The 12,491-nt window shown below is 42.4% G+C and overlaps 1 protein-coding gene across 4 annotated transcripts in view; it reads right to left on the bottom strand.

The window, feature by feature from the left end:
* The window catches only part of apaf1 (apoptotic peptidase activating factor 1), a 38,612-nt gene that overhangs the window by 12,894 nt on the left and 13,227 nt on the right, over positions 1-12,491 (bottom strand). For all 4 annotated transcript variants that reach the window (XM_086201957.1, XM_086201958.1, XM_086201959.1 and 1 more), the window contains exons 22-26: positions 12,145-12,270; positions 10,162-10,293; positions 9,951-10,076; positions 8,354-8,479; positions 6,643-6,789 (exon numbers count right to left, since the gene is read on the bottom strand). In XM_086201957.1, the coding sequence (XP_086058083.1) occupies positions 6,643-6,789; positions 8,354-8,479; positions 9,951-10,076; positions 10,162-10,293; positions 12,145-12,270 (657 nt within the window). The remainder of the gene's footprint in view (positions 1-6,642; positions 6,790-8,353; positions 8,480-9,950; positions 10,077-10,161; positions 10,294-12,144; positions 12,271-12,491) is intronic.

The following is a 12,491-nucleotide window of genomic DNA, read 5'->3' on the forward strand; positions in this document are numbered from 1 at the left end:
TATCACACGAACAATGAGCATATTTTCGCTGATGCAGCAATATCCCTGCCACTGATAGCAAAGATAGCTTCACTCTGTCCTGTAACACAAACATCTGCAGCTAAAACACCTCAACTATAATCATCTAAAGCAGAGAGCTGCGTTCTGCGTGAGCTCTAAATCTTATAGGAGCCAGCACGCTGTGGGCGGTAGCAGGTGGACAGAAAAAAACAAACTGCATGTCCCAGATATAGAAAGATGCAAATGACAAAATTAAAAGAGAGGATAAAAACAGACCAACAAAGTGCCTGTGGATTACTGACATTAGCATTAGCATTGGTTTATTGAGTTTTCTGAATTTGGTGTCAAAAAAAGGTGATGACAGCAGATATTTTTGAATACTTGAAAGGCAAACTGTTAGTACAAAGTACTTGTATTCCCTGTAGGAATAGGATAAGCAGTAAATCGATGTATGGGGAAGTTGTTCACGGGTGCAGGCATGACTGGACATGGGAGCAATCATTTAAAAAAAAGCAGTCCCACGCAGGGCTCTGAAGGGTGTGAGGACTTCAGACACATTCAGAAGTGTTGTGTTGATTAGAAATACGTATCAAAAACTGAACAACTCATTTATTCAGACAGCATGACAGAAGAAGTCCTGTTTTCTTGATTCTCACCCATCCAAGAAGGATGTATTTGGTTTATCTAGAAGTAACTTCAACACCGCAGGAGACTTTTTAAACTCCTGCAGAGTTTACCACAAAAAAGAATCTGACCAGATTTTGTTTTTAACCAAAATCCCATCTTCAACAAGTTTTGTCCCGTTTATACGGTCCACACCCAAGTAAGTGTGAATGCCAGTTTCACACCTGTCCAAACAAAGCACATGAAATGTTGATTCAAGCGGAATAAACAAGGCAGGTATTAACACCCTAAGACGGGATCAGAGAACGTGGTCGTAATATGAAAATAGACACAGTCAGATAGAACCCTGTCTGTATTTCTGACAGCCATTTGTTCAGAGCTTTTGTTTGCTACATGACTACTTGGTGTGAATTATTCTGGGCTGCTGGGAGTGTGTTTGTGTGTGTTTGTGTGTGTGTGTGTGTGTGTGTGTGTGTGTGTGTGTGTGTGTGTGTGTGTGTGTGTTCCTGCAGTCAGGCAGGATGAGCCTTTTCACACCTGCCGCCTCCCTCTTGGATGTTGGCAGTGTGACAGATTGTCGCATTGGTGTTTGAAGTGAGTGTGTGTGTGTGTGTGTGTGTGTGTGTGTGTGTGTGTGTGTGTGTCAACATCTTCGCGCGTGCACCTGTGTGTGTGTGTGTGTGTGTGCGTGTGTGTGTGTGTGCGTGTAGGCCAAGTGTAAGACAGGTAAAGCATTTTCTAGCAGGACCCTGAGCAAAAGAAACAAGGACTGATGGGAATCAGTGTGGGTGTGTAACAGGCTCTCTCAGAGGGCTGCATTGCACTACTTCATCACACCCTCACACACACACACACACACACACACACACACACACACACACACACACACACACACACACACACACACAGAAACACACCTACTGAATGTCTTTGTAGGAATGCATACTCACAATTATACGACCAAATGCAACATCTTATGTCAAAAACCGGCAATAAGGAGCATGTTTTATTCAACACTGCACAGGTGCTACGACACAGCAGGGGATTGGACAAGCTAATATAGCGCCACAAAATAACCTGCTGCTTTTAATTACATTCACACCATTCAGTCCACCATAAAGGGAGGGATGGAGTGTGAGAGAGAAAACTAGAGATGACGAGAAGCTTGAGAGATGATTAAAGGAAGAATACTGAGGGTGGCAAGTTAAAAAAACAAAACAAAACAAAAAACAACGCTGGGACAAATGAGATAACATTTCTACAGAGTGGAGCTGAAGAGAGCAGTAGAAAGAGGCAAAGAACGAGGTCTCCTCCTGCTACAAGCCTCACGTTGCGTCATATCAAGCCATCAGCCGAGTGAGAACCATGGGAGACATCACCCGCTGTCACTTCTTCTGCTCTTATCCGACCAATAATAACATCATCCTATTTAGTACCAACACACTGAGTCATACAGGCTTATGATGCTCAGAGTAGATTTGATGGCTGAAAACTCTCCAGTGAACCACATCAAGATAAGAAAACAGCCCTACTTCTACGCTACTGCTTAGAGTTATTGATTCTCTCAGCAATTATCTTCCTGGAATAACTGTCATAACAATGATGATCAAAGTGTATTTTTATGTGAGGTAACATGAGGCGAGGGATTGCGGGGCCTCTACACACTCAGACGGCTCCTGCTGTGACTCACTGAATGTGACTGATAAGGTCAGTGTGCAGGCAGCTAAGAAGAGAAGACCGTGTGAAACCTCACCGCGTGCTGGTCCATCTTTCTCCCATGTGTTCTCTAACTTTGTATAACTACAAACTAGGATCGCATCGATTTTCAAGTTCTTGGCCAATATTGATACTGAGAGAGCACGTAACTGAATCTGTATTCCAGGGATCGCGACTCAAAAGCGCGATTCATACCATCTATTATCTCCCTGATTATCAAATACATTGCCTTTATGTATTCTAACAAAAGATGCCAACATGTTTCCAAGAAACTTCCAATTCATGAAACCAGAATATGGACAAGAAAGGCCCAAAGCATTCTTTTAACCTTCAAATGGATTCAAAGAATTGGTGGACTACGCTATTAGCCGTATTTGTAAAAAAGAGTCTTCAGGATCTATAATTTAATCCAGATTGCCTACAAAAGTGAATAGTTTTTCCTTGTAATACAACATATATTTCCATTACATTTCATCAAAATCTGTCCGTTTGTTTTGGAGATTTCCTTTTAAAACACATACGCAGCTTCATAACTCTTTATCTCCTGGTTTGTGTGTTTAACTTATTTTTGTTATTTGCCCCCCCCCCCCCCCAAAAATGCCCTCCATTTTAAAAATATCTTCAATTTAACCTTTCACATCAGCCAGTGCTGTTGGTGAAGGCCATCTTCTTTTCCCGATGTCACTTAACAAGTCCAAGATGGGCCCATAAATCAGCGCATCCCTTCTAAAAGCTTCTCTGGAATCTTCCACTATGTTTTACCAAAAGACAATGGGAAATCCATAGGAAGTCAAACTCTTTTTCTAAAGGTTTTGAAAGTGTTAACATGCATGTAAGAATTGTCAAAAATTGATTTCCATCTCTAAAATTCTACTTTCTACAAAAAAACAGTCTTATCTAAGTCTTTATTGTATTCTAGCCAAACTTCAAGATCAAGCAGCCTACATCTATGATCCAAATACACATCTTACACACTCCCACTGATCCTTCATAATGAAATCTCTCTCTTACAGCAGCTGAGGAGAAATACTAACCAAATACCCTCATGAGGACATGCAGACGGCTGCCAAACAGAAAAATATTTACAACGTGCCATTGATTTCCTTGTTTATTTTATTTACTTTAGGAAGTTAGGACGCACAGTATCTTGGCTCTTGCTCATTTTATATAACGATGTAATTCCATAATCAATGTCACGTCTTCAACGCTAAACTAAGAAGTCTGTTTTAACACTCGCAAAATAACGCCAAGGAGCTCAAGTAGGCATCGGCAGCATTCATTAAAGCAAACAGACAGTTAGCTTAATAAAATGCTTCTTCACTCTGCAGGCTATATTATCTGACATAAGAGATACACACTCCGTCGTGGTAATTACTACGACAGGCAGGATGGCCTCTCACAGCCGCCCGCTCGACGCACAGTGAGATTAATCAATCAAAGCTCACAACTTGGGAGGTTGTGGGGGGTTGGGGGGTGGTGTTCACCCTTTAAGACAGCCATGATTAATCTATCACTGAAGCTCGTATGCTCACGCTGATCCATCACGTCAGCACGCCTAGCTCAGACAAAAAAAAAAAAAAAAAAAAAAAAAGCCTGTGAAATGGTGTAATGGGGTGATCCGTTAGCAGATTCCCTGTGTAATTATAACTGTCATGCCGTCGTCAGTGCAGATGAAATCCGCTGACACTGGCGCGGAAAAAAAGTCAGAAGACAAAAAAAGACGAGGTCCAGGACACCTCCATGTGGTACCCCCTCTATGTGGCTCATAAACATTGATTTTGTGTAAATCAGAGTGAAGTGTACATTATTAGTGCTGAATAATATTGTGGAAATAAGTCATGTTACGATTATTGTGCATAATATCGAAACTGTGATATATCAAACAAACGGTATCCTGAGTCTTCATGCTTGGTTAGCAAGGAAAATTCATAAAAATGACTTTCTACTCTCTACTCAGACATATACATAGTATTTAAAAAATATGAAAATATTTCTTCCAATCTCTCCAATCCTTCCATAGTGTGTTTGTTTGTCATTATTTGTATTTTCTATGTTCTGATTATCTCCGATTATTTTGTTTCCCTTATTGTTGTTGTTTTTTTTTATCTTCTCTCTTTCTACTTGGTCACACTGGTTTGTTTTGTAAAGCTTATCACAAGTCAATAGAAAAAAACAGTTTTTAAAATAAAACAGTTTTACAAAATTAAATGGCAGTAATCAAAGTAATATTAAAAACAAATGTATTTTACAAAATAAAAACATTTCTGCAAAATCTGCCTTGTATATTTTAAAACGTAATTTTTTTCGTTGTATTTTTGTGGTTATATATAGTAAATGCACCAGCTGATGTCACGATTGTGATTCACTTCATCACGCAGAACAAGTTAAGGTATTTTCTACTAAACAGACAAAGTACTGCTGTGATTCTCAGCCTTCCTGGTTTTGTATTTTTTAGGTCCTGTCATGGCTGTGTCCATCTTTTAGCTAAGGAGGTATTCTGACTTGATTCATCTCAAGTATTATATGCGATTCACTGACGTTGAGAGAGGCAGATGTCAGACCATCTGTAATCTCCAATAAAGTTTCTCCTTTCATCCTCCTCCTATCAGTAGTTGGCTAGTTTGCCGTAAATCGATTGAAATTACGAGCAAGCTTTTTTTCTCTCGGATTACAACTTCAAAGTCTTAAGCTTTGGCTCTCACGTATGATGTCATGCTGCTGTGTTGGATGCTGTTGCCTCATCTTTCTTTTAAATGAAAGTTTTTACTTTGCTTCTTCAACTATGTGCTACGTGTTTATTGAGAGAAAATAAAAAGGGAGTGTATTCTGAAAATCTTCAAATTTTAAAATAAAATAGAAAAGAAAAAAGAAGAGAGAAAAATTACTTCTGAAGCCGTCAAAGGTTGACGCTTATTTCCAGGCTTTATGCATCAGTCGCAGCGGACATTATGATGTTTTAGGCCGTGTAAATCATGAACAATAGCAGCTGCCTTCAACAGCAACTGTCAACCCACACAAGCAGGTATAAACAAAAGATGTAACACAACCCCCCACAAACACACACACACACACACACACACACACACACACACACACACACACAGTATTGGGAGTAATCTGAGATATCAAGCCTCATCGATCAGATCTGCTCTCCCTGGAGGATTACATCATTGCCCAGTGAATAGCCAATCAGAGCGCAGATGAAACTGCCCGCTCTGTGACCCCCATCTCTCTCCTGTAAAAATAAAAGGTAATAAGAATGCCACACACACACACACACACACACACAAACACACACACACCATTCCAGTCATATCACAGGGCCAGATCTGATACGATTCTCTCGAGTATTTTATGTTGTGTTTTATGTAAAGCACTGCATCAGTCCTTTAGTTACTGCAATAATGTGAGTTGTTTCTATTGTGACACATCAAAAGTCTTTCAGTCAACTGCTCACGGGGACGCATTGTTGAGAACAGCTGGCAAGAAGGGCTTGTGTGTATGTATACTAGGGCCTATATTAACACTACTTTATATACTGCATGGTGCAAAAGCAACAGTCACACACAAGGTCATTTTAGGTCATTACTTACAGCTGCAGTGCATCATATGTTCACATAAATGAACGTCACTTCAATTCAAATTACAGTATTGCAGTATTACAGCATATTTTGTTTATTCAAGTTTAGGTCTTTGGTTAAATTACCTGCCGCTGGCTGAACAAGCTACTTCTGGTTAGCCCTCTGCTAAGTTTACAGTGGATAAACAATTCAAGCACGCAGCTCTTTTCAAATTCAGCGAACGGATCGAACCCTGAGACTGAAGCAAGTCATTTCTCAGAAGCTGTTTGACATTCACAACTACTTATCCTCTTTTTTTGCAGCTGCAACGGTTAGAAACTGAGCAGGATTTGGCGGAACAGGCTACTTCCTGTTAGCCATCTGCTCACTTGGAAGAAGATAGAATAATCTAATCATGTAGCTCTCCTGGACTTTCCAAATATTTTCACACCAAATGGTCAAATGTTGCAAAGGGTGTGTGATATATCCCAATATAACCCAATACTTCCTCTTGTGATTCAGTATCGACACACGGATCGACGTGGGATAGTGACAATATCGCAAGCTAAGTATAGTGAGTATCGCTATGATTCCCACTCAGCTAAAAACTATTTTGAATCGGTAACAGCGGATGCAAGCACAAGTCAACATCTAAAGCCAGGAAATGGAGACAAATGCTCCGCCTTACACCTACTAGTCTGAGGGAAACATGAGCCCGGATGTGTAGAAGACACTGACGTACCTTGATATAACCCCCCGTGGAGACCAGAAGAGAGTTGTCTGGGGAGAAGTGTAGGTCTGTCACCCATCCTCCGTGGAGGGAGTCCATGCCGTCCTTTCCCTCTCGTGAACAAATCTTCAGCAAGGAGCCTTCCTTGACGCACCAGAGCTGTGATTGATTGACAGCAGTAAATTAAAAAACAACTGCGCACTTTAACATTGTTGGTATTGTTTTGACGGGATTTCTAAGAACCTTTAACACATGAGGTGATGACACATAAAAAAAAAATGCTGGTCTTTCTAGTTAAACTGCACTGTGTAATTTTTGATTTATAAAATGAAATGTTGGGAAATGATTGTATCATCATTAGTTCTGCACATCATGGCTGTTGCAGCTGTTATGCAACTGTTCACATGCCATGTACATTCGATAGTGACACATCATACATAAAGCTATATTTAACACTTGGCGTGCTTTGCACGGAATGAGTCACATTTGTTTCCATGGAAACAGAAGTGAGATTTCATTCTGCTTTATGTAATTGGATATGATGGATACTGCAATGTCTGGATAATAAAGCAGTTCAGCTCATGAGCCACCAGAGGGCATTAACCCCTGGTTGACCGAAGTGCTGTCACCATCCACTACAGTTTGAACGACTTTTCCACATCCTTGTCTCTGCTTTACGCACTTTTCATTTACTTTCTGTGTGTGTGAGTGTGTTTCTATTGGCAGCATGAATCTTCTCCTTTACCTCCCATTGTCAGACATCTCATCCTCTTTCTGCTCTCTTCATCCTCGCACAACCTGCTCTTTCTCCAGCTTACGCACCCCTACTGAGGAGCCCCGCCTCCTTCCTTTCACCCCCCCAGCCCCCCCACCCCTACCTCTCTGCACTGCAGCAGTCATGATGTATTAGTAAGCACTTCATCTAAATGAGGGTTAGGGTTGATGAGATGTGATTATGGGGTAAACAGCGGAATTAATGCACTTTTGTATGTTCCGGAGTAAATTAGATGGTTCAGGCCTTGATGTTAGCTCTTATACGGCAACATGGATGTGTGCATCCATCCTGCTTGTGAGCAGGTAACTGCAAGTATCTTCAGTATGGCTGCTTTAGGTGGATGGCAACAGACACCATTGTGTAACAGCATTTTTTTAATATGCTAGCAGGAGTAAGCAATAATCCCATGAAGACATGCGGAAGACATGTATGCACCTTAACCGCACTATATATTCCTACCAGTTTTTGCAGCATTTCGGCAGTCAAATCACTTTACGGTGCAGCTGCAGCTTCCAGGAAGTGTCGTTAACTCAACTCCAGGCTGACGTCATTACCAAGAAAACACTCCGTACGTACTGATCGCAACAGGACAGGAACCAATTCAGGTTCAGTTCGGACACTCGGATGTAGATTTTAGGGATGTAATGTGGATGCGCATCTTCAGGTATTCGTCAGACTTTGCTCTGTAGCATGTAAGCAGGAATATGAATGGAGGAAGAAACTCATGTCAACACCTGAACTGAAATATTGTCTTTTTCAGAATAAGCCACTATGCTTAGTCTTTCCTCACCTTTCATCTGTACTTTGCTCCAAATTATCTCCATCAAACCCCTTATTCCCCGTAATTCCCTGTAATCCTTCCTACTCTTCCAGCTGAGCCTGAATTTAAAAAAAAAACAACAATCTTTTAAAAAGGCAAAGGAAACGCTCAATATTTTAATTACGTACCCGGATTTCTCCGCGGTCATCTCCTGTCGCGAGATATCGGCCATCCCAGGAGAATCGGCAGCTTCGGGCGCAGTCTTGGTGGCCGCTCAGTGTGTGGACACACTGCCAAGACTCACAGAGCCACAACTAGGACAGCAAAGATACAATTAGAAATGAAGACATGCAAATTTAACTGAAAAAAGGAGGAGGCACCGCGACAAAAAAAATTCTGACTTGATTTTTTTTTTTTTTTAAACAAAAACGCAAAAATGAACATGAGCCATTGATATTGGTGGTCTTGTGAGGACAGGTAATTATGCATTATACAGCACTGCATCAGAATAATAATGAGATCTCATTCTGTTTTCTTATTTTGGATTTACCCTTTTTACCTTCCTGCAATCCTCCTCTATTGTTCTCTTTTTATCCCCCCCCCCCCCCCCCGGTTCCTTCTTTACCCCGGTTGCATCCTGTGCAGCACAGAAAATAACACAGCTCATAATTAGACACTTCATTTGGCAGCTGGCTAACTATGTCTGCACACAAACTCTCATTCATCTGAAGGTCAGAAGAGGGGTGGAAAAAAAGAAATAGAAGGGAAAAAAGTGAGACGAAGAGAGACAGAGATGGAGGAAACAGAACGACCTCCACACTCACACACCCTTGATTTTATGGCGCTCAACAAAGACAAGCTGAGCTTTTCGGTTTGACCTCTAGATACATAGAGACCGGCGCATGTTTGTGTTTTTTAAGCTACCAAAGCTCGTACTCGGTCTGGAGAGCAAGGACTATGTGACTGGCTGTAAACCAAACCCACAACACACACACAAACATACACACATACACACACACCTCAATTATCATCTTTGCCAAATCCATAAAACTCACATTCTCTCTCACTACCATCCACTGACTGAAGCCAGTTTGGCTGGCGACCCATTGGCTGCTTTCTACAGGAAGTGTCAACTGATTCCAAACTCCCCTGTGAAACACTGTGGCTCTGGATCAAGTGCTTTAACAAATGCTTAAGAGAGAAGCTTTCCATTGTTTTCTAATGTGTGCAGGCAGGAGTTCATGGGTGAATACTGGACGAAAAAGTAGAAAATCCAACCACAACTGTTATCAAGCAAATGAGTGACAATGGCAGGAAACAGCAGTAAAAGTGTCTCGTTAGAGCTCCATGCAGCGTGGGTCACCTCTCTGAGGAGGAAGAGGTCGGAAAAGCAATAATTTTAAAGTTGCTTGCGGAAATCCAGCCCACTGTGTCGGTGAAAGTCAGGACAAAGTCAAGCACAGCGGTGTTAGTAAATGACAACCTGGCACATCCAGACCGAGAGGTGGCTAGGTGGTGGATGGGCCTGCGAGGCTGGAGGGTCAGCAGGTCCACCAGCCAGACTAAATGATCACTAGACGTGGTTGTGTGAGGACTGATTGACCCGTGGCTCGCTCACCAGGCCTGTGGCCATCTGGGATAGAACCCACAGCAACGTGCTCATGTGTATGTGCTGTAAGTAATCAGTTTGGAAGGACGCTTGAGGGAAGATGCGTAATAGGTCACATTGTTTCTGGCAGCACAAACAGACATGTCTCATGCCGTGAGTATGTGTAAGTGCTGAACCTTCGCAGTCTTGTCAGCAGAGGTGGTGGCGAAGAGACGCCCGTCCGGGGACACATGACAGGAAAGGATGGCTCCCCGGTGAGCGTCGATGTCCTGCAATTTCTCTCCACTTCCTACATCCCACACCTTATAGAAATAGAGAGAGGAAAAGCAAGATTATTTAGGTGTCATGATTCGGATTTGTCTGCGTGTGTGTGAGTGCCAAATTCACCTTGACAGTGCCATCAAAGGACCAGGACAGCAGTCTTGAATCAGGAGGTGAGTTGGAAAGCAAAGAGAAGCATCTGATCTGCTCCTTGTGACCCTGTAGTACTCTGCACTCGCCTGACTGCCACTTCCACACCTACAGAAGCAGCACAGAGACAAGTGTCACAAACATGTTTATTGGGTTGATATTTTCCTGAGGAGACTGAGCTCTCCCGCTCCGGTTTCTCAGTTGTTTCCTGACAGGTGTTCTGTGGCCTGGGCTGGCAGTGTGCTGGGGGCATTGGCGCTGCTAATTAGCTTACGCAGAAGCTTTTACGCATTGTTTGGTAACTTGGTAGTATTTGAGAGAATCATGTGGTTGTGAAATTATTCTGTTTGCTCACGTTTGTGCTAGCTTACTGCTACGCTCCTTGTCGTTCGTGTTAGCCTTCAGCTAGCTTGAAAATAGACATCATCTAGAGCTCCTATCTTATTTATTACCATTTTCTACTATTTTTATGTAGTATAGGAAGGCAGGTTTTTGGACCTAGTCTTTAATTTATAATTTCTTTTGAACACAGGGCTGAGGAAAAGCACTGACTGGGCGTTATGTTTGCTATGTTAGCCGGGGTTCACCCTTAAGGTTTTGCCTTGTGACTTGTAAATACTGTACCTTGTGCAGCACACCACTTGTAAATACGCTGTAGAGCAAACTTGTTCCGTGGCAAAATAAAATGCTCTTGCCTGTATCTTTTTGTTGCACCTGAATGATGAACAAGTTGAAATGAATCCCACAGTTATGCTTTTGTGTGCAGTTCCACTTTACACCCTTATGGACTATGATTCCCAATATTTCCCAGCAGGCTCTGAACAGTCCCGCTGTGAAATCAGCACATGCTTAGAGAGTCCGTTATAAACCTTTAAAGCCTTTCCTGCAAATATCTTTAAAACACTGTAAGCTCTTTCTCCTCCTATATGGGTATTTTTAGGAATTCAAGTTTTATAAGCTCTGTGGTTATGAAGTGCACACATGTTAGGAGTGTTGCACATCTGTCAAACGAGTGTTTGTTTTCTGGCAGTGTGCAGGCAGGTAAATGAGCAGAGACAGCGAAGGACAGACAAGATCATTCATATCACCCTATCAATCATACCCTGAGTGCAACATTGCGCATTTTCTCCTGCTGAATAGAGTCTGTCAATGGACCAAAAGGTTAGAATCCATCACCATCTAACATCAGTATCGTCAGATGCCTTTACATTCACTCGGTGTCAGCATTAACATCTAAATACACTTCCACTTCCCGGCGAGAACATGTCAAACAGCAAGCATTTGAATAGCTCTCGAATAAGAGGTGGACGGTCCGAGAATAGTGATCGCGTAGGCAGCAGCTGCATGAATACGGAACAAGGTGCAGCGGTGCTGTCAGAGAGGGAAGGAAGTGCTGCAGTGGACAGGTCTGTCAGCGAAAAATAAGAGAGAAAAGATGAAAGAAGGAGGAGATGAGAGGAGAAGGAGAGGAGAGGGGAATTGAGCAGTAGAGCATGAATGGTGAGGGTTGACAGAGCGTAACGGACTGAAACACACACACACACACACACACACATATATATATATACACACAGTGCAGTTGCACATGGTCAACACAAGAGCAAGAGGGGAAGAGCGAAACGAGAAGGAGAGGAAACAAAATAGCTGGATGAGGAATGGAGATGTGAAGAAGCAGAGGGAGAAGATGGTGAAGTGTAACAGGTGAAAACACTACAGTGATCTGAAACACAGGGAGGACGTGCGATCCAGTGGAGCAAGGTGAGGAACGAAAAAATAAATAACGGAGAAGACAAATGACAAGGCCGGTTGGAGAGGAGGGGAAAGTCATGAATTAGGCAAAGACAAGATGGAGAGATTATCTCAGAGGATGATGAACACTGAGCGAGACAAAAAACAAGATATAGGAGGGAAATGGAAAATATGGAGCTTGGCAGGGATCAGGAGAGGAGTGCAGCCAACCCGTATGGTGGTGTCTTCGGAGGATGTGATGAGTGTTTGGCCCTTCTGGCAGAACCGGCAATGCAGCACTGTCTTGGTGTGTCCCAGCAGAGTGGCAAGGACCTCCCCAGACGGCAACCCCAACACCTGGGAGAGAGAAACCAAGAATGAACTAAAACGTGGCTTGAGTGACTGACTAACTGAAGGATAGAAAAGAATTCTGCGAACCCGGAGATCTGTTGCACCAAGGAGTCACATAAAGTTCATCTGGAAGATCTATGCAGACCTCAATGATAGCTGTGTTTTCCAAAATATGCTCATGTGGCCCAAGAAAGGTCACTAAAACATTTAGCCGAAAAAAGACACAG

This window comes from Aulostomus chinensis, chromosome 4 (genome assembly GCF_037954235.1).
Source record: "Aulostomus chinensis isolate RoL2024-O1b breed Wild chromosome 4, RoL_Achi_v1.0, whole genome shotgun sequence".
NCBI lineage: Eukaryota > Metazoa > Chordata > Actinopteri > Syngnathiformes > Aulostomidae > Aulostomus > Aulostomus chinensis.